Raw genomic sequence first — 22,760 nt, 5'->3', positions numbered from 1 at the left:
CAGCCAAAGTTCAGCAGAAAACCCCAAAATGGAGGCAGGCTCTCCTTCCCAGCTGCCCTTTCCTTTTTTTTGGACCAAACCAGTAAGTTCTGGATACCAGGGCAGAATGGAAGTTGGTAGTAACTTGTGGCTCTCTGACCTACCTTGCCCTTGCAGCATTTTGAGCCAGTGGGCAGCCTCTAGCTCAGGTTTGACTTCCAGATGCTAACAGAACCTGGGGAAATGATTCAAGCCCCTGGGCTTAAAGGGCTGCTGCTTCATCTCCTGTAATATGGAGAAAGAAACAGCATTTCATTGGAAATACTTTAGTTATGTCCCAGAGCCTAAGGAAGCAGCAGTGTAAAGAGTGGGGCTGCCCTCTCACAGGCAGGCAGGTTTGGCATGAATGATAAGTGTTTGGTATATGAAAGGCCTCCACAGAATTAAAAAACCCTTGTTTTCTTTTGCCCCATGTATCTGACAGTTGGCACTGCCAAGCCAATGGACTCCCCACAGCTGCCAACCTTAATTAACGAAACCACGTGTTTGCAGTCCCCACTCTGAGCCTCCAGCACAGAGTCAGAGCTCAGGCATCAGACAGACAGGAGGGGCCATTTAGTTTTGCTGTAATCACCCTGACTGCTAATGAAAACACATCCGACTCAGCAGGCTTAGCTTTCTGGCTGGGATGCTGGGCGCCTGCTTTTCTGATCCAGGATCAGGAAGAGACAATTTGCCTCTTTTTGTCTAATTCGGACAGACAGGAGGACAAAACACAGCTTCTATGAGCATGAGAGAAGGGCTGCTTAATGGAGTGTAAGCTGCTCTCTCTCTTAGATTCTCTGGGTTGACCTGGTCATTACCACTGCTTTGCCTTGCTGGCCTCCAGCTTATGCCAAATCAATATGACATTTGGGGGCCTGGTTCTGAAATTATTTGAATTTGTGTCTCACCAGGACCTGGTATTTGTCTCTTATAGTATTGTAATTAGCTAGGAGGGTTCAGCTGGACAAAGTCACTTTGCCATTAAAAGGGAACTTTTGCTTTCTCCCACAGCTGAGGACTTTGTTGAATCTTCCATATAGACTGGACCCTGATACTTTGCAGTTAGCAAATGGAGGGAGAGCATAAGAGGCATAAGCTCTGGACAAAGAGAAGAAGTTTTCAGATGAGTAAATTTCTCAGAGAAGCTTTAGTGGTAGCTGGATCTTAGGGTACTGAAACCTTTTTCACAATACCAACGAATTCCTGCTAAGGTGCCCTCTTTTTGAGAACTGTTGAGAGTTCAAAAAGAGATACAGCTTCAGTGGTTTCCAGCATTTTCAATTTTGTTTATTAATTAGTAGGTCTAAGCCAAATGTGTGTAGGAACACCAGAAGCTGACAATGGCCTAAACTAGGTATCCTACCAGTGGGAAGTTTTTATAGGATACTTATGACCAGAAAGCTTTAAAGAAGATGACCAGGATCTTGAAGTACTGACCATGATATTGAGCAAGGGTAAACAACTGAATGTGCTCTGGATGGGAAGCCAATCTAGGGTGCACTGTCTGTATGATACTTTTATGGCTCCCATACTCATAGTATCTGGGTTCCTCACAGTCATATGTATTTATCAACTCTTGCTTCTGATCACAAATCATCCTACTCCCCTTATTACACCAGTGATGCCACAGACAATGTTGGCACTAGACCCAGACAACACTTGAAAATAAACTAATTTCAAAGCTACTTTTTAATTTTTTTTCTTTTTTCTGTTTTGTTCCTTCTGTCGCAAATATTAAACACAGAAAAGTTCCCAGTGAGGCCCTTACCACTGCATAATTAGCTCATACCATCACATTCCACTTTCCTTACCCCTCCTCCCTTCCCATTGTCATTACAATCAAAGTGTGATCTTTCAGGTCAGAGTTATGGAAGAGGAGGCAAAACTGGCTAATATGAAGACAAGTGAATCTGAGAGCACTCTGTACAGGAAATACCAGGAGCTGGTAGGCACAGTGCAAGGAAAGGATGATCTGATCAACAGACTGGAGACACAGCTGGAGAAACAGGTAAAGCCACTCTCTACCATATATTTCCTTCAGTCTCTGTGACCCATCCATGTTACTGTTCCACCAGTAATGTCAGGTGTGGTTTATGTCTACATCATTCATACGTATTCATGCCTCACTTTTCTCCTCACAAGTCACCTGTCTGTCTGTATTAGCTTGGTAGGATAGCTTTCTGACCAAGGCTAGATTCCTCTCCTTCCAAAAAGAAACATAAGAGTTCAACCAAAGACCAAACAGTCTCTCTGCAGCCCTTACCAAACTCAGTAGTCCTTTCCCTTCAGTGAGAGGTGTCCATACCTGCACTCTATGGAGCACCAGATGCTGTCCTCCTATTACAGGAGTCAACCCTGGAAACCTAAATTGTGAGAAGGGTCTTAGGTAAACCCAAAACAGCCCTGCCACTCCTGGACAGAACCTCTTTGGCTCCCCTGTACAAGGTCATTCTGTGGTTCATCTCTAGCTCTGCCAAGCTGCTCTCAGCAGGGAGCACTTTCCCCAGTCTTTGGCAAGCCTCCCAGCACAGTGCTCTTGCCAGCCTCCTCCCCTGCTGAGGGCAGGCTGCTTCTTATATTTCCTAGTAAGTCTGGTTCTCAGTCACCTGCACTGTCTTGTGATGAGAACTGGGGACAAGGCACAGGCCAGAGTTAAAATCTGAACTCCTTAAACCCTTTTCACCTTGTAACGTAGTTAATGGCAGAGAGGACAAGATGTCTTTTTACATCTCATTTTACAAACTTACAAATAAATGGCCTCTTCCTCCCTTAAAAATCATCCTTTTGCTCTGTAGTTTTACTGTGTTCCCCCGATAAGGGAACATGTCTTTCCTTTTCCTCTCCCCTAACCACATTCATAGCCCTCACTACTCCTGGGCCTGGCATCCTACCAGCTGTGGAACCAGGACACTGCTCATGACTGCAGTCTTCTCTCTACCCCAACTATTCACACACACCACCAACTCTGCTCTTAGGAGACACCAAATGACTAAAGTGGACCCAGTTCTGGCCTCTAGGGAGTCCTTTTTGAGCTGGCAAACTAAGAACCAATGGAATTAAGTTAAATAACATTCAAGCTTAGCTCCTGCATTGAATTGTCCCACAATACCAGCTTGCATTGCCCACTGGTAAATTTTCAAATAAGCACTTTTATGTGCTTGTTCACATTGTCCCTCACACTTGAACTTCCAAAAACCTACCTCTGTATCCTTCAGATACCTCCTTTAAATTGGTTTGCTTTGATACTCACAAAAAGCTTGACAATGGTTGGGCTGCTGGAGCAAAAACAGCACTGAATATCAAGCTGGCCAATATGTCTCATTCTTTTTTACTTAGCTACCCATCTCTTTGTATCCATCTTTTCTCTCTGGTCTAATACTTAGTTAGAATGTTCTTTGGGGCAAGGGCCATCTTTTGTTCTGTGTTTGTACGGCATCTCACACAAAGATGTTAATAATAAAAGTAGCTACTCCTGCAGAGAATGGAACCAGAAATACAACTTTAGGATTGCAGCTGCCCAGGATGGGTGCCATTTGAATCTGAGTAGACATAATATCATAAATTCTGACTGTCTGAAATGAAGGTTTGAAGTTCCCCAGATATTCTTCAAACAAGCCTTCTCCCAGCAGTGTAGATAAGATTTTATAGATGTCAGGCAAAATCTTGAGATGCCTTCCTTACAGTGGGTGTGCCTCATGGGATCTTTGGTCCTCCCAAACAAAAGGCAAGCCAAGGTAACTGCCCCTCCCCCGCCTCCCCTATAACTACCCCTTTGTAGTATGTACAGGGCTTCCTTCTTTAATTGCTGTTTGTGCTGCTGGGCTCCTCTGTTTTAAGAAGAGTCTCTCATTTTTCATTGGCAGCTAATTCTGTAATCTGTTGGGAAAGTTTACCAAGGCCCATTAAAACAGCTAGATTACCAAGGTCCAATCTGCCCCAGACTGAAGCTGGGCTGATTTGGATTCATCATGAGATATGAAGCCTTTTATTTTGGGGATCCATGGTTCAAATTCAGAGTAGACTGGGAGAGTTGGAGTCTTAGTGAAATGGAAAGACTGCCATCTATCACCCAGGTCATTTATTTGATTTAATAATCAAGCGTGGAATCTGGGTAGTTCTGGGCATTGGTAAAAGAATGCTTAGCAATTTATCACTTGGTCTGTGATCTGAATCAGGCCCGGGTCATTAAGGATTCAAGGACATTTCCATTTCATGGCTGTTCAGAGGCCTGTTAAATACACTGCATAGGATTTGCCAGATCATATCGGAGCAGGAGTCTGTCAAGTCTGAAATCCTGACTCGAGCAGAGGCTGGTACACGATGACTCAGAGGAAAGCTAAAGTAATGCACATAACAAATGTTATAATGCTGTATGTGAGAGAAAATCCTGATTCCCCCCACAGAAGGCATGAGATTTGATTACTTTTATCTTAACATGTTTAATTCCAAATGTTATTATTGGTTATAAAATTACTTAGGTCTATTTTAAAATCATCACGGTATTTGAATAAACTGTGCTGCTGAGATAGTGAACTGCACAGATGAGTGAAGATTGATGTGAAGAAGTGTAGGATTTCCTCTTATGTGCTGTTAACTGAATGAACCTCTTCTAAAAAGGAGGGCATGGATAATTTTTCAGTATTCCCAGATCTCAGTAAAACAGATGCTACATTACAAAATCCACTACCAGATTTGGCACAAAAAATCCGCTATCACTATTGTCTGCCTCAGGAGACAATAAACTAAGCTAAACTTCCCCCTTTTGCTCTTAGAGGTGGTTTCTCTATTTAACATGTCTGATAACATGTCTGTGTAGCTTGTGTGGCAATCCCAAGAGCACACCTGAGAAACAGCCCCATCTGCTTCTCCAACGCTGTACATACCACTTTGATGTTTTGATGTACAAAATTGATGTTTTGGTAAAATTACCAGGGAAGAATATTTGATTTCACAACTATTATTTTTTATTTGAATTACCAGAGCCTCCATGAGTCCTGGTGGTGGAGTATGACTTCATTGTGATAGACCCCAGACAAACACAGAACAACATACCTCATCTGCTGGCCTACTGTCAATTCCTGTGGTGTTCCCAGCTCAGAATTTTGTCCTTTAGTCCCTGGCTTCATAGATTTCATAGACAACAGGGCTAGAAGGGACCTTGCAAGATCATTGGGTCCAGCCCTCTGCCCAAAGGGCAGGAAGTGACCTGGGGTCAGATGACCCCAGCAAGATAAGCATCCAAATGCAACTTAAATGTGTCCAAAGTAGGTGCTTGCATCACTTCTGGGGGGAGTCTATTCCAGACTCTGGAGACTAGGACAATAAAGAAGTTTTTCCTTATGTTCAGTCTAAAATGGCGTTCCAGCAGTTTGTGGCCGTTAGGCCTTGTCTTCCCTAGGGGAGCCTGGCTGAACAGACATTCTCCCAGATCCTGATGTACCCCAATCATGACCTCCAAATCTCTTTCGGACATAGTGTTAGTGAATGAATGAAGCACTGCCAAGCCTAGAGGTATGGTGTGGGTCCTGAGGTGGAACACCTTGCATTTCTCTATATTGAAGGTCATCAGGTTTATATTCGCCCACCTTACGAGCCTGTCCAAGTTGGCCTGAATTCTCAGCCTATCCTCCAGTGTAACCCCGCTTCCCCACAGTTTGGTGTCAGTTTGGTGGGGAAGCAGATTTAGCCAGTCTGCTTCTGACACCTGAATCCAGATTGTTAATGAATATATAAAAGAGTACTGAGCCAAGTACAGAACGCTGGGGGATGCCACTGGTCACCACGTGCCATCTTGACTTGGTTCCATCACCTATCACTCTCTGAGTGTGACCACGAAGCCAGTTCCCCAGTCACTGGACCATGTGGTTGTCAAATCTGCAGTTCCCCAATTTTGCCATGAGGACATCACGGGAGACCAAGTCAAAGGCTTTTCTGAAATCCAAGTAAATGACATTAACCTCTCCCTGCCCTGTCCAGGTGACACAATACCTGGTCATAGAAGGAAATGAGGTTGATCAGGCATGACCTACCCATAACGAAGCAGTGCTGGCTGTCTCTCAGAATGGTGTCTTCTGTCAGCTTGTGATTGATGGATTCTTGATAATTTTCTCCAATATCTTTCCAGGGATTGAGGTCAAACTTACTGGCCTGTAGTTCCCTCGATCTTCCTTCCTTCCTTTCTTGAAGATAGGCACCACATTGGCTCTCTTCCAGTCTGTGGGAGCTTCTCCCAAGCACCATGAGTTCTCAAATATCTGCACCAATGGCCAAGTTAAGATGTCAACCAACTCTTTTAGCACTCTTGGGTGAATTTCATCAGGGACCGCTGACTAATGGGTGTCCAGCTTCTCAAGGTGTTCCCTCACAAGATCTTCTCCAAATGTAGGCATATAATCACCCATACCCTCGTAATTCTGTGTCCTGTCAGGCAGGGTGATCCCCTTGGACTGGTGAAAACGCGACACAAAGTAATTATAGAAAAGATTAGCTTTTTCCTGGGTGTTGGTTGTCAGCTGCCCCATACAATTCAGCAGGGGTCCAACGTTGCCCTTATTTTTCTAAGAAAAATATCTGAAGAAGGACTTTTTATTGTCCTTGATTCCTTTAGCCGGCTAAAGCTCGGTTTCAGCCTTGTTTTTTCTGGTCCACTCCCTACAGGTGTGAGCCAGTGATGCATAATCCTCCTTAGAGGTATTTCCCGTCTTCCAACCCTTATAGGCTTCTCTTTTAAGCTTAAAGAGGTCCATGAGTTCCCTTTTTAGCCAAGGGAGGTTCCCAGCCCTTTTATTACCTTTCCTGAAGGCCGGAACAGATTTCTCTTAAACTTTTAGGATCGTGTCTTTAAGGATTGACCACTCATTTTGCACTCCCTTCCCTGTCAGATCGTGATCTTTCAGGGCCTTGACAACCAACCTTCTGAGCTCATGAAAGTCAGCCTTCTGAATTCAAGAATTTCTGCATTGCTGACATATTTGCCAGCTTTGCAATAGATAAGGAAGGTGATCAATTCATGATCACTGTTACCGAGCTTCATTTCAATCCTGAGGTTGCTCACTAGATCATCCCCTTTGGCGCCTCACCTCTTGTCAGCCTGTGTACTTCTTCAGCCAGATTGAGCTTGTCAGTGCAGGTGAGGAAGCTACACAACTGATCAGATTTGGCTGAGTGCTCCTTCCATGAGATGTCAGGGTGGTTGAAATCACCCGTGACAACCATGCACTGAGAGTGTGCAGCCTCGGTTAGTTCCCTAGAGAACTGGTGGTCTAGCTCTGCCCCCTGGTTAGAAGGTCTGTAATAGATTCCTACAGTTATATCCCCTACACCACGTTCTCCCTGTATTCTAACCCAGAGGGTTTCACGTTGCCCTCCTTGGGTGCCAATGTCAGCTAGTAGCGAAGTGTGCTGTTCCTTGACATAGAAAGCTACACCCCCGCCCTTCCTCCCAGCACAATCCCTCCTATACAAGGTATAGCCATGTATACCTGTAGTCCAGCCATAGGTAGAGTCCCACCAGGTCTCTGTTATCCCTGTGAGGTCATATTTGTTGTTGCTTAGCAGGAGGGCCAGTTCCTCCTATTTGTTCCCCATGCTCCTGGCATTAGTGTACAGGCAGCTAAGCCCGCCATTGGAAGCTCTAGGCTTCTTTGTACACTTAGGAGAGTCCCATCCATGGGCAGGGGTAGAAGTAAGTTTGGTTGTATTTCCTGACCTGTTGATTATGTGCTTATCTCTTCCTGGGCTTGTTCTGATGGCTGTCTGCCCAACCCCCAGTGAGCTTAGTTTAAAACTCTGTCAAGCAGGTCAGCCAAACTGGTTGAAAAAAGCTTCTTTCTCATTGGGGTGAGGTGGAGGCCATCTCTTCCCAGCAGACTGCTGCCTCTCTCCCTGAGGTGCGGACTGTGATTGAAGAAGCACAGTGATTGCCTTCACGGTGGCACCAATCCCTCAATCTTCTGTTAACCTCTTCAATACATCTCTTCCTCTGGTGCCTGTGACCCGTAACCTGGAGGATGGAGGAGAAAATCACCTGTGCCTCCAAACCTCTGAGCCCAGCTCCCAGAGCCTTGTAGTCACTCGTGATCCAGCCAGGATTGCTCCAAGTCATGTCATTTGTGCCCACATGGATGAGGACCATGGGGTAGTGGTCAGAAGGCCGGATACATTTCAGGATCCTCTCGGCTGCATCCTGGGAGGCAGCAGACCTCATAGCTTAAGACGATGGGGTGGCAAATCGCACCCTCTGTCCCCATCAAGAGGGAATCTCTTGCAACAACCACCCTGTGTTTCTTCTTTGGTGTGGATGCTGGTTGCCTTCCTTCCTCCAGTGCTGGAGTTGGTGACTTTGCTGGCTCTGCTGCTGCGAGGGGTTCATATCTGTTGTGGAGTTCCAGGAGGGTGGTGACCCTGGTGCAAGGTGCCTTGGGACCAGAGAAGATCTTTGTCCAAGCGACCCCCTAACTGGACTTCATGGGGGCTCCTCTTGTCCGCCCTCATCTTGCTAGCCTTCCTTGTTTTTCCATCCTCATTCCTCAGGAGAAAAGCCTGGCAGTAGGCATCAATCTCCTCTTTGCCATCCCTGATGGCATGCAGCCTCTGCACCGCAGCCTGGAGCTCCCTATCTGGCACCCTAGAGACTCTCCAATGTGGAGCACACCCCACAAGGGGAGGTGTCTTTGCTCCTGAACCCAGGTGCCTGCATTCTGGCCAGGAAGCCCCCAGTTCTATTAACCTTGACTAGTTTACATGTCATTTCTCAATGAGAGCATGAACTATTTATTGCAGGGATTTATGGCAGAAATATCAGGCTTTTGAAACAATCACCCTGCCTAAACCTTCGGTCTCCAATTCCTGCCCTTTAAACTCTAGTTGCAACAAAGGGACTTTTAGAGAGCCCTTTTCATTCTGAAGGATTGCAAAGTGTATTATATATTACACGGAGGAATTGCTTCATTCTTCAGTGAAGTACTGCCAACAATGGGGTTGACGACTACAGCACGATAATAACTCATGGCAACATTACACAACAGTTTAGGATAGGAAGACTATGGACAAATGAACTGTGGAAGACAAGATATAACTGCCTAGACTAGAATTATATCAGGGTACAACATGCTTCTGAAATATGTGCTAGGAGATCATTAACTGAAATTGTTAAACATGACCAGTAACTTAAGTACCTAGTTGAGGCATTTTGAAGGGGCTAGGCTTATAGAGGTCAGGTGAATAGTAATATCTTAATACTCTTCAGCCCTGAGACCTTTCCTCTGAACTGAAGATCCATTGGATAAGTCACTCCTGATACAATAACTGATTGTGAATGTGATTCTGCTGTCCTAATGAAACTAACCCTCTCTTTTGCCACAGAAGCAGTTGAGAGCTCAGGAAGCTACAATTGTCCAAGAAAAAGCTGCCAAGATCAAGGAGTGGGTAACTTTTAAGCTAAGAGAGGTGAGTCCCCAGCCTGCTGTCAGTGTCTGCGATGTAATTGGGGCAGGTGGTGCTGTTGGTTGCAAGAGTTGTAGATGGAGCACTCTCTGGGGGAATGGTATTCACTCTTGCACAAAATGGTCCTTCATTTTTGACACTGCACGCAACTCATGGTGCAGGGGCTGATGCACTGTCTCGGGCTATGAACAAACATAACTTTTACCTGTTTTAAAATGGGAAGAGAAGCTGCCACAGGGGGAGCGTAAACCCAGAAGTTCCTGGCTAAAGGGTCATGTCCCTCCACGCAGAGTCAGACCAATTGCCATATTTGGCATCAGGAAGAAATTTTACCCCATGCTCAGATTGGTATGGACAGTGGGGAGTTTTGCTTTCCTCTAGTGGGGAATGTGGTCCTCTTCCCTGGGGTCTCTTGAGCATATATAAAAAACTTTTGCAGCAACATTGGCCACTGTCGTCCCCTTGCTTTACCTAAGGCAGGTTATGGTGTTACATCCTGGGTTTTGTGTCAAAAGTTGATGGTGTAGTCTTGCTAAGCAGTTAGACAATGTATTTGAATAGGATGGTTTGCACAGGGATGATCCTCAGGCAGGGGGTTGGACTAGCTGACTTCTCAAGGTCCCTTCCACCCTTCTTCTCTGTTATTCTATGAGCACAAATCAGCTGTTATGGTATAACATTAAGGTTGCAGTGGAGCTACACTTCCATCACTACAGGAACATGCAGCTGTAACAGTTCTGTTTATACTATTAGTGACGCCGTCTACCTCAGTAAATTAATGCTAAGTTGTCATGACAGGATCATGGGCTCCAAGATCCAGTCTCTGACAAAAACCGTTCTCCCACTAGAAGGCACAAAATGTTTCACTCCTTTTCCTTCAGCTCTCCAAATGCTGTTCCTAGCATTTTTTTCCAATGGGGCAGCTTTCCAAAAGGGCCCAGCTTCTTCACCTATTGCTCCAACTCTGACCATTATTGTTTTCCTCCACCATGGCATTCTCTCATATCTGTCCTTCACCCTTATCTCAGAATAATTTTGAACCATTTTTAAAGGGGAAGGGAACTTGCTGCTCAGCAGTGTTCATCAGCTGTTACAATCTAACATTGTCCAACTTCTACAGTGATATGAGTGAGTAAATTGCTGTAACCTCAACCTTGAAAGAAATAGTGTTAAAGCTGCAATAGTTTCACTCCACTTACAAGAGAAGATATAACAGTTACATAAAAAACTGCTTATAACTTTCTAATTTAATTCTAATATAACTGTTATCTCTGTCCATGCCTTGAGCGTATTTATTCCAGGAAGGGAGTCATTGCACCTAAAGATAAAGAAAAGGGTCTCTTTGTTCCTCCCATGCATTTGAGTGAGACTCTTTAGGACTGCTTCAATAATTGACTATGTTATTCTATTTTCCTCTCTCAGGAATAGATTTGAGTGAAGCAATTTTTGTCTTTCTCCTTAGCCTATCATGCTAAAAGGGGATGTGTTACAAGGCACAAAGGGTAAAGGAAAGCAGCCACTCCCAAGCTGTCTCTTTCAGATTCTTTTCCTAAAATGTCAGTGATAAATTATAAAAAAAAAAAAATAAGAGAAAAGAGAAATTAAGAGGCTGTTATGGAGGGTAAGAGAGATGCTTTAGCAGGATATTTGAGAATAGGTGGTAAAGTGCAGGAGGGCTTTTCCAGACAGTAGTAGCTTCAGTGGGGAGTGGCTTCTGGACTTAAACTTAAATCAGTCTGTGCTTTTTCTTATTCTGGTCTTTAGACATTATTGAAGGCAGAGCTCTTAATGCAGCCTGAGTGAAGGGAAAAAAAGTTTAAAATTATTTTTCTGTTTTTATTATCGCCGTTGTTTCATAGCTTGAGCTAGAAAATTACCACCTGAGAGACTGTAATCAGCAGCTGTCGGAGCAAATTGAAGCCCTTCAGGACACATTGCAAGGTAAATGTGTTCACCTGGGACCGTAGCCTAGTAACCAGCAGAGGAGTGGAAATCAAGAATCTTGGGTTCAGTTTTTGGCTGCCACAGATTGTGTGGTGTTAGGCAACTAGAATAATAGCCCTGTTCCTCAGTTTGTCCATTTTAACATGGGAATAACAAAGCCCTGAAAGGGCTGCTAATAGGCTTTATTAAATTGATGTTTGCAAAATCAGCTGGAGAGAACACTCTAGAGAAAGACCAAATGGTGTTGTAAAGATGCTCTTGATTGGGCAGTAGAGACTTAGCTCCAAGCCTCTGAGTTAGAAATTTGTTACTGCCTCCAAACTTACGCAGCCAGTGGACTCAAGATGTTAAGAGTCTTAACTGCAGTCAATGGCAAAACCTCCAGTCACTTCAGGGCTACTAGATCAATTGCTTGATGGATGTCATTTCACTTCCTTTTCAGGAAGAAGGTAGCCCCATCCTTTAAAAGCCACTCACAAAAATGGAACTATTTTGACTTGCTGTTGGCAGTCATCGCAAGAAAGAAGTCAAGATCAGGATGAGCCAAGGGAGACTGAACTCTTTTTCTTGCTTTTATAGAATTAGATCCCTCTGGCACAGGACTGAAGCATATTAGCAGATTAGGATAGAAGAAGATTGTGCTGCCTGTGCCTTTGTTGTAGTTTTTCTGTAGTTAAATGCAGGACTTTGTTCCCCAGTGTTGAGAGTCTAACATCTTTTTATTTTCAGAACATGATTTACTCTTTTTTTAAAAGGAAGAAATCCTCTCGTGTCCAAAATGTTTTTAATGAGCTCGGTTGAACCCAAGCAATGACTGGAACTTGATCTGAGCAGGCAGGGGCCATTTCTCTCCTACTAAGCTCTCATTTTGGCATCTTTCATGCCTCTGCTCCCACCTCTCTACCACAATGGAAGAGTGCAAAGTTCCCTCCAAATCCCAGTATATTTCCAATCAAATGCTTTGCGAGCAAGCTTTTTTCTCATCCTTTCTGGCTCTGACGGTTTACAGATAGAGAATGGCTGGTAAGCTGCGTTAATAATCTGGTATTAAGTGTTCTCTGGATCCCAACCCACTGAATAGTAAACAGCTTAGCACTGCCCACCCACCCCCCAGTGAACTACAGAGTCTCACTAAATTCAGGCTAAATTCAGAGCTGGTATTAACAGCTTCCTCTGCTGCCATCACCCATCCTGCCTAGGGAGCTGCCAACATGCCAGTAATATTTAAAATAAGTAACCTTATTACATAGTTACACTGATTCTCCATTTTGGAGACAGTGGAATTTGTTATGCAGAGATTATTGGATAGACTATGTTGGTCTCACAATCAAATCCTTGTGAGAAGAGGGTCAAACCTGGATAGTCTTTGTTCCTTCCTGTTTTCTTCAGCTGCCTTTCTAATATCACAGAAAAGTAGGTTTTATTCTCTTCACAATACAGCTGCTGCTTCTCCTTCCTTCCATCATTATGCTTCTTCAATTTGTATTGACCTCTTTGTCAGCCCTACTGGCAACAGAATGAGCATTATCAGTGATGCGTTATGATGCCTGATTATTCATATTCCCAAAGAGTTTCTGTGGCATCTTGGAGTCTGGTTCTTTTAAGTAGAAGACACTGTTTAAAAATGACTAGAAATCCTGAACTGATCCATATAATTTCCCATCCTGTTGCAGATTTTACACACAATATGAAGCTTGTCAAGGTAGGACGGGGTATCTGTGCAAGACAAGGCTAACATGAAAAGGGTGTAGATAATTTCTTTGGTCATCATTGATTGAAAAGATACAACCCTAGTAGACCTGGTCTGCAAGGCTCCTGGAGCACTGTGTCCCCACCTCCTTTCAAGCCTTGCAGAGACTCTGGCCTGGATGCACTGTGGAGACCTAGTGGTTCTTTGAGGCCACTCCACAGGTAGACCACAGACACGTTTACACAAGACACTTTATTGTGCAGCAGACCAATTTACTGTGCAGTAAGCATCACCGTCTACATGTGCAGATGCTTACTGTGCAGCAGACCAATTTACTGTGCAGTAAGCATCACTGTCTACATGTGCAGATGCTTACTGTGCAGTAAATTGGTCTGGTCTGAGGTGAATGTGCTACCTGCAATTGCTCCCTGCCTCCGGGAGCTGCCTGCTGCCAGGGTGGGCTCCAATGGCAGAGCCCAAGCTGGGACAATGTCCCCCTACCCTGGCAGCAGGGAGCTGCTGGCTCTGTGATCACAACAGGGGGTAGGAGATTGCTCCCTACCCCTGAGAGCTGTCTGCTGCCAGGGCAGGATCTGATGGCAAAGCCTAGGCTGCGACAATATCCCCTTGCCCCGGCAGCGGGGAGCTCCTCACTCCACGATCAGAACTGGTGGTGGGGGATTGCTCCCTGCCCCTGGGAGCTGCCTGCTGCTGGGGCAGGATATAATGGCTAACCCCAGGCTGGGACAATGTCCCCCTACCCTGGCAGCAGAGAGCTCTCAGCCCTGACTCCATGATCACAGCCAAGGCTGGGAGATTGCTCCCTTTCCTGGGGAGTTGTTTGCAGGCAGCTCCTGGGGTCAGGGAGCAATCTGCCACCATGTAGATGTACTCCCCCATAGACTTACTACACAGTAAGCCTACTTCAAATTTATTGCACATGTAGATGCACCTCATAAGGAGTTAATGCTGGTACTGCCATTAATATTTGCTGTGGTCTAACGGCCTTAGATTAGAATTGAAAAACAGAAGCAGAAAGTCCCATTTCCAGCAGTGACTCGTTATGTTACCTTGGGACACGTTGTTTCCGTTTCCATTTCCTCACCTTCGAAAAGCATTTTTTGGATTATTCATTTGGCCAAACACCCTATAAACACAAAGTATTATTGTTCAGCCTACTCACCTACTCCCCTTCAGAGTCCAAAATGCATCCCCCATCTCCCTGAGGGAAGAGGTAGGGTTGGTGACTGCTAGAGAGCCCTGGGGAACACAACCTAGATGTGCCCACAGCGGGTGGAGGCCTCCTCAGTGCCTCTCCCAGGGTTCTCCTGAGGTAGTGGAAGAAGGAGGAGGTCTGGGAATAGCTCTCCTGCCAATTCATCAGGGTTTAGCCTTACTTCTCCAGATCTCAGGACCCCCACTGAAAGGAATCTGTAGGACTCAGGTTGTCTATAGTCAGTGTGGAAACCAAAAAAAAAGTAAGAGTTAACAGAGCATAAGTATAGGGAGGGCCAGTCAGGCACTCCTGTTTATTCAATTTTCTAATACAACAGATGAAATGGAAAAATGAAAAAGAAAAGACAAAGAAGTGTGAGAGGGAAGGATTTCTTAGGGTGATCTCTTTTATTGGACCAATTGTGTATTTGAGTTAGAAGTAAGAAATTTAGTTAATAGAGTTAGAAATCCTTGACTCCCATATAATTTTTGGACGATCACAGCTACAACATCACTATCAAGACAAAGAAGGAGATTTTTAGGAACAAAATATACAATTAGCTTGTGAAACCTATTGCCACAAGCTGTGACATGGGGAAAATGGCTTGGAAACTTTTTAAGTGGCATTAGACATTGTATGTGAAAGACCTGGTTCAGTAGTCATAAAAGCTCTCCGTTTTCATTCTGCATGGCATCCACCCATCACTGAGCTGAGGACAGGAGAAAACTAAGACGGATTTTCTGCTGTTTCAATTCACTATAGCTGAATGAAATAAATGGGGTTATGATGATACACATCACCTGAAGCTCTGGCTCATTATCTCTTCTCTAATATAGTGTTACTTCCCAGTCATGCACCTATCAGTGCTTTCCCTTTGCCTCCAATCTGTTGAATGCTGGCCACTTTAAGAGAAGGCACACTGTTACAGATGAGCCATAGGTCTCCTGCAGTATGGCTCCTACTGAAATACAAGTGACATGAACACTGCCCTAACAACTGATATGAGGGATGATTTGGATTAAAGAGGGTGTGGGTTGAAATATTAAAATGTTTTAACCATTTTTTCCCTCTTCCTCTTGCAGATCTGACAACCATCCCTCCCATTGAATCTCTTTGGAGCTGCAACCCTTTGGTGACCAGAGCATCACTGTCACCTTTGCTGGAAAAGCCAGGCCAGAATTCCATGCTGCTGGGGCAGGGTATCAAGCAGCTGTGTCAGGGTGCACCTGCCAGTATTCCTTCTACGGCAAATATAGTCTTTGTGGATGAAGCTGACATTGAAGATGAAGCTGATAAGTTGGTGCTTTCCCAGAATGTGCTGAGGCTCATCCCGGACCCAAACTGGAAGCCCTCTGTAGACCAGGACAGATTCCCTGCTGTAAATTCTGACACCAGTTCAGAGTGCCCTGGTGCCACACTCCTGGACCCACCCGATGAGACCACAGGGGTCCATGAAGCCCTGACTTTGCAGTCATCCCTGGAGGGCCCTGTTAACATATTAAATCAGATGGGAGCACAGCTGGACAACCCCTCAGATGAGCTAAGTGACAAATTTCGCTCCCACAGGCTGGACTCCTCATCTTCAGGAGAGATACTGGGTGCCCCTGATGGCTGTCTCTTGGCTGCAGAACCAACACTGGATTTGCCATCATCCATCAATCCTACACAGCCAAGTCTTCTGGGGAGGGATGGTTGCCTAGTTAGTAGTATGACTCTCCCAAAAATACGGACTCCCAGCAATCCAAGAGACAGTATCCAACTGGCCAAGAGACATTACAGCCAGCCCCAACCAGGGACTAATCACTTTCATCGTACGATGAGCATAGAGATCAGCGCCTTCCAGCCCGTAACAGGCTCATCACGTTGCCGTGTAGAAGTGCAAGAGACAGACATTGATGCTGAGCTGCCAGAGAAGATGGAGACAGAAGGGTGTCCAGTGGGCGAAAAGATTGGAAAGAGTGATGGGAGCAAGCAGCTTCCTGCTTCAGGCCAAAAAAAAGCTGAAAGTTCTGGAAGTCTAGTACTAGATCCAGGATGCAAACCTCCCACTCCACCACTGCACAGATTCCCATCATGGGTAAGACATGAAGGGGACACTGCCATTAAGGACTTGGGACAGGGATAAAACAAGCCAGAAGGGTCCCTACTCCTTAGGTATAGTCCCTTTTAGAACCTGGATTGGAGCCCAGTATTCACTTGCCATCAGTCAGAACCTGTGAAAGCCACCAAAGCTTAGGGGCATGTATACACAGACAAATGAAAACAGCATGTGCTAGCATATCTGCATTAGGTTAGCCTAGTTAGCATAGCAGTGAAGACACAGCATGTGCTAGTAACCAGAGTACATAACTAGAAGTCTCTGAAGGGTTTGTACTTTTGTTGTTAGTATGTACTAAAGTTCTTACAGCTGCATCCTCAATGCTATTATTACACTTACTAGCAAATTGCCCATCATGAAAGATGGGGGTTGGGGGGAGGACCCAATGCCCTGTTGTGCTGCTTCTCTGCCCCCGGCCCCATGTGTCCCCTGCACCCTGTGTGCCCCCCGCCCCCCTCCGGCTGCTCCACCCCATGCCACTGCCAGCTCCCAGGAATGCGTGGGGCAGGGGAGTTTGCATGCGGTGGCAGCCGATGACACTCAACAGCATGCAACATGCCCCCCGCACTTCATCCTGCCTCCCCCTCTCTGCCAGCTGTTGTCAGGGCTGGGTGGCGGCGGCGGCAGCAGCAGCAGGGGGGAGTGAGCGCCCCCCCATTCCCGTTCCTTGCCACACCCCCCTCCCTGCTGGCTTTTGGGTGGGGCGGGGCAGGGTGGGCCATTTCTCCCTCACTCCCTCTGTCTGTAATGTTCCAGGCCCTCACAGCCAATCAGCACACGCCCTCTCAGCAGCACATGTGCAGTTGGCGTGAAGCGTTACAGACAGACAGATTAAGGTTTTTATTATATTAGAATTAACTAAATTAAACTAGCACAGGCATTCTAGCATATGCTACAATCAGACCTACATGTTGTAGTGTAGACATACCATGTGTTTCATTTCTTTCTATTGCTTATCTTCCATGGAGGATAATAGCCTACTACCATTACTGCCAGCTGTTCATTATTTCAAATGGCTGAGATACATGCGGTAGACTTAAGGTTCCAACTCTGTCAGCAAACCAAATGGGTGTCAAAATGAAGTCACATAAAGGAATTTCAGGGAGGGGGTTGGTTTGCTTTACAAAAATCTAGAAAATAACATGCAGAAACTATTGGAATAGCCATATTAAAGCTGCAAAGGTAAGAACTTTAAAGTTTGCAGAGAGAAAACAAACTTTTGATTCAAACAATTGGGGAATGGCATTTTATACCTCTGTCCTAGCATTCTGTTTGATGCTAGTAAAACCACATAAACCAAGCATTTCACAGGTAGGCATTCATTCCATTTTCTTTGTATTCTGCATCCCTTGCCTGAGATACTTGGGTCTGATTTAAAGGAGTGCTGAACCCTCACAGCTGAAGTCAGTGGGATCTATGTTTTAAACAAATAGTGTTACACAGAGCATGTCTATACAAGACATTTACTGTTCAGCTAACTAATTAGCCCTATTAGGCCACAGTAAACTAACTCTGCAGCAGTGCACATGTAGATGTTGCCCCAGATGCCTGGAGCATGAGGTTGCTTCAGCATGGGGGCTGCCTGCCAGCTAGCCCCATGCTAAAGCACCCTTGTGCCCCAGCCAGCCCCTCTGCAGCACGTTGAGCTGGGGGGAGCAGCCCCAGCTAGATGGGCCACACATTAATAAACTTTGGGGCTTATTGCTCCCGAACGCACATTCAAATGGGATGCCTAAGAGCAATAAACTCCAGAACAATAAGCTCCGGAGTTTATTCATTCACATTAATTGCATGTGTAGACATGTCCACAGAGGGATAACAGGAGAGCTCAGCAACTGGGGCACCAGCTCCCAAGTGAGTAGTGACTGTTATATTTCTGTGGCTCTCTCCACTAAGTCATCACCTGGGGCTGCTGTCCTGGTCACCCTGCCTTACTACTGGTGTCATATAATATTAAATGATTTGAAAAAAAAAAGCAGGCCCTATGCAACTTGGATCACAAACCCAATATCGGTGAACATTTTTGAGCATAACTCCTCAGTGCCTCAATTGTAAAACAGGCATAATTTTATCCATTTATTCATCCATACGGTTTTGTGACTATGAATTAATGTTGTGATTATGAATTAATACTTGTGAAGCACTCAGATACCTTAATGATGAGCAACATATAAGAGCCCCGAGGGGGTTAATTATTCAGTTTTCTGAGCTGGGTTTAAATTGCATGCATTTAAATAAGGCCTGGGGTCACAATAAGCAATGAAATGAAAACACAATTTTGATTAGATGCCTATTAACTGAGTACTCTCTATTCTGGGCACCAAATGAGGCTGGTGTTCTACAGAAAAATAAGGTATAAGAACTTAGTTAAAGACCATGCTAATTATGGCATTTAACGTTGAGTGCTTCTTTTCACACTCACAATGTTAATGTAATTATGTTGAGATGGCATATTTTAAAGAATAAGCATGATAAGAATGATGATTATCCACCAACCTTAACTTTGGATTTGCACACTAACTGGTTGATTTGTCAATGTTCTGTTGCATTAGTGCCACATTTTTTCCATGGAATTTGTATGACATTTTTGAAACACTCAAGAGATCCTTGAAGATAAAAGGCCATATGTTATTGTAAGTCAGGCTGAAGCTTATTCAGACAATTCCAGCCATTGCTTCCATTCCCTTATCGGAAAATGGGAATTCTTCACACATGCCAATTCTATATAGTTATTATTACAGACCTTTCTTGATACTTTTTAATGGATTGCTCATAGCAACAAAACCAGTAGTTCAAAATTATTTTAAAAGTAAATGGATGATTGACTGCCAGTGTCTCAGTTTGTAAATGTGATCTCTGTACACTGAAGCAGTGATAAGGAAGATGAACTGGCTAACCTGCCATTAGAAACCACCATGCAATGGGATGCACCATTTTTCCTTAAAGATCCTTTCCTTCTTACCCAGTATTTCTCCCTGCATGAAAAGTACTTCCATTTGGGACAGAACGACCTGGAAAATCATTAGATATAAGCAAGTGAAAGCAGTCCAATTGATTTACAGTGTAATGTTTATTTCCTGGCATTTTATGCCCTGTGTGTTGGTGTTATTCCAGGAGAGCCGGATCTATGCAGTGGCCAAGTCTGGCATGAGGCTGTCTGAAGTGGCTTTTGGGTGTGACTCTTCCAGCTGCAGTAAGTTCATGACTAAATCCATCCTGAGAGGGGGCTTAGGTAGAAGCTTCAAGACCTTAACCTCTGGTTGTTCAGGTTCTTTGCTTTACTTGCCCATCAGACAGGATACAGAGGAAGATACTAGGGCCCATGTATGGCCTTTTCTTTTGGCCCCTACATCTGTAGAGAATTCACTCCCTTTTCTCCTTCCACATCTGTGAAAGGACACTACTTTTGCATACCCATCCTGCCATCTGCATGCCTGTGACCTGCTCTGGTGGCACAGGCATGAACCCCTCTGAAATGAAGGTAGGGAAGGCCTGTTAAAGAAATGAGTTATCAAGGTCCAAATCCATCAAGGTCCTCTGACACTGATATCCTTGAGCATGCTGCATTGGCTAGCCACTTGAGGTATACCTGAACCTAGGTGAACGGAACCTATGTTGCCACAGCAATTGAAGAGATCAAAGGCAAGCTCTTTGTCCAGTTCTTCTTGGTTAGTTAATGCATAAGATGGCCAAATATTCACACCCTAGCCTAGTTAAGTTGTGGTTCATTATGCACTTTCCCACCAGAAGGCTAAAGATATTGCCTTTGAGTGGTTCCCACTGCCTTGCTGCCATCACAATGGGAGACAAGTAGGAGGAGCTGATGACATGTTCCACTGTCTGACCAGGGGAAGCCCTGCAGCTGCCTCGTACAACTGTATTCTGCAGTTAATAGAATTCTACTACTACATCAGTGACCCACCCTACAATCTTTGCAAATCCCAGAGGACTCCCCTTCTCATTCGTTCATTCTCATTAAGATTTCCCCATTGCCAAATGCATACTTTCTTAGATATATACCCCATTAGAACCTGCTGCTTCTTACAAGTGTCTATTATTCATGCTCTTTCTCTCCTTTTGAATTTCACAGATTCAAGTTTTACATCGCATTCAGCTTCTGGGCCATTCATCTGCCTCATTTATAGAAATGTCACGGTGCCAGTCTATACCACACTCAAGGGGGTAAGGATTTACTTCGCCTCCTCTCTGAATATGAAATAATATGAAAAGTGCCACCTTGGCATCAGCATGGGACAAATCTGAGGAAAGCAATATGGTGTGAGACTGCCAGGAAGACCTGGAGACTATCAGGCTGCAGAGGATTAGTATATGCCATAGTACCATATTTATTCAAATAAGAAATGAGGTTTCCCCACCCAATCGGCACAGTGGGGAAGCCCCTCATCTTAGATTTAGATACAAAGGCAAGTGTCAGGTGGCTGCTATGACTCTGACTCTGACCCTTACCCTGGGTCAGGGCCAGAGTCAGACCCCCAGAAGCCTCATGTCTCCTGCTTGTCCTCTGCAGCTTCTGCCTGCCCCCACTCCCTTTTCCCCCCTTACTGTTAGGCACAGCTTGGCTCCAGTTCAAGCTGCATTCCCTCCCAGACACAGAGTAAAACTCCATCCGCTGCCTGACCAATCAGCATTTATTTACTGGCTCTGCACAGGGAGGATGGGACTTTTGTGCATGTTCTGGTCCAAGGATCTCGAACATGCTCTGAGGAAGCTCTAGGAAGATAGGGATGGTTGAGCTTGGAGAGGTCCAGGAGAACACTACTTAGTGGGTGTGATGGGGATGAAACCTAGGCAATGAAATGGAAGATGTTTCTTGTTAGCCCAAGAAGAAAGATTGGGCTGGTGAAGGCCAAGGAGGGTAGAACCTGGGGAACCCCAGGGAGATGGGACATAGAAGGGAATTATGCAGGAGGATCTCAAGGGAGGAGGGCAAAGGCACAGCAGTGCAGCCCCACACCCAGAAAACCTCTGCCATGCAGGGACTGTGCCAGCTGCTAGTATGCTGATTGTGGCAGGGTGGTCAGCTGCCAGTGTGGCAAAAGGTGGTGCCCAGGGCTGCTGCCCTGGTTGCCTCCTCAATTATGCCACTGGAGGAGGGAAAATAGGAAATGAGAGTTGAGAATATTGGAGCAATTGTGTGGTGCAATGGGGCCCACAGAGCTCAAAGGGATGAGACTGGACTGCTTTATTCATGTTATCTCCTTACATATTGTGGCATGTGAGTTCACTGGAAAGATCCTCCTTCCTCACATTCTGACCTCAGAGGCTTGTTTTCCAGAAAGCTACCCAGATTAGCAACGTTCCTTTCTTAGATGAGTCCTCAGGCTCTGATGATGACTGCAGCTCCCATGCCAGCTTCAGGACATCCAATGCTGGGTCTGAGAACAGGAAAGCCAGCATACCAGGCAGCCCTCGTGCAGTGAAACGAGGTAAGACAGGGGCATTCCTAGAAATAGTCAAAATCCTGATGCTAGAAGTGAGACAAGGTAAATCTTTATACAGTGATCAAGGCTGGAGACAGAGCTGCCAGGCCCTCCCATTCCTGATGTCTGGGAAACCTCCCAGCATGCTGGCTGAGAGCAAGCAAATATGAACTGTCGGTCACAGCAGAATTTTCTAGGGCAGTTTATAGTCTGTGGCAAATGTCTGATGCAGGATCAGTTTTGGGATCTCCCCCTTTGATCACTGCATCTATATGTAGATCCTTGGAATCATGAGCTTAATTAATTGTAAGTCAAAAAAGCATCCCTATCTCTTGGGCCACAGTGAGTTTTTCTGTTAGGCAAGCTAATGCCAGCTCAAATCAACAAAACTGCTGTTGGCTCCTGTTAGTTCTGTCACAAGTTAATAAATTCTTCACCAGAAACCAAACGGCACTTAAGCTGTGCAGTAATTTATTGTCTTTGCAAACATCAGGTAAGTTGTATCCTACTTAGTATAAATAAACCTGGCAAAACACCTAAGAATGAGAACTGATTTTTAGGAAGATTAGATTGGATCTAAAGTGTAGGGTGCTCATAAGGATAAAAAAAAATTGAATGTTATTGTATATAAGTTTACATTGCCTGTTGGTATGAGGTTTTGAGCAACTTATCTCAGCACTATGGCCAATGGCTGCAGGGGTACAGAAAGTAAAGCCTTTCTACTGGTAATAGATGATGGTGATTCTCCTATACCTTCAGGGGTAAACTTCTGATTTTACAACTGAAGTCTCTAACTGAAACTTCATATGTGTGGTTCAGATGGTGAATATCTTGACTGGGTTTATACAGCCATGGGTTCATTGCACTAGGGATGTCCCCAAGCAGCCTCTACTGTGAGTTGGA

At 45.0% G+C, this 22,760-nt stretch overlaps 2 protein-coding genes across 4 annotated transcripts in view; one reads left to right on the top strand and one right to left on the bottom strand.

Annotated features, from left to right (window-relative positions):
* TMEM229B (transmembrane protein 229B) overlaps nt 1–22,760 on the bottom strand; it is a 230,393-nt gene that overhangs the window by 166,179 nt on the left and 41,454 nt on the right. The gene's annotated exons all lie outside the window — the stretch shown is intronic.
* The window catches only part of PLEKHH1 (pleckstrin homology, MyTH4 and FERM domain containing H1), a 72,696-nt gene that overhangs the window by 20,164 nt on the left and 29,772 nt on the right, over nt 1–22,760 (top strand). For 2 of the 3 annotated variants that reach the window (XM_090033197.1, XM_090033198.1), the window contains exons 4-10: nt 1,883–2,032; nt 9,388–9,471; nt 11,328–11,409; nt 15,401–16,395; nt 19,531–19,609; nt 20,507–20,598; nt 21,713–21,863. In XM_090033197.1, coding sequence (XP_089889323.1) covers nt 1,883–2,032; nt 9,388–9,471; nt 11,328–11,409; nt 15,401–16,395; nt 19,531–19,609; nt 20,507–20,598; nt 21,713–21,863 — 1,633 coding nt within the window. Of the gene's footprint in view, nt 1–1,882; nt 2,033–9,387; nt 9,472–11,327; nt 11,410–15,400; nt 16,396–19,530; nt 19,610–20,506; nt 20,599–21,712; nt 21,864–22,760 lie in introns of those variants that run through there. The other variant, XM_090033200.1, reaches the window with a different exon arrangement.

This window comes from Crocodylus siamensis, chromosome 2 (genome assembly GCF_052110815.1).
Source record: "Crocodylus siamensis isolate JL-2025a chromosome 2, ASM5211081v1, whole genome shotgun sequence".
Classification (NCBI taxonomy): Eukaryota; Metazoa; Chordata; order Crocodylia; family Crocodylidae; genus Crocodylus; species Crocodylus siamensis.
This window is presented reverse-complemented; position numbering and strand designations above follow the sequence as displayed.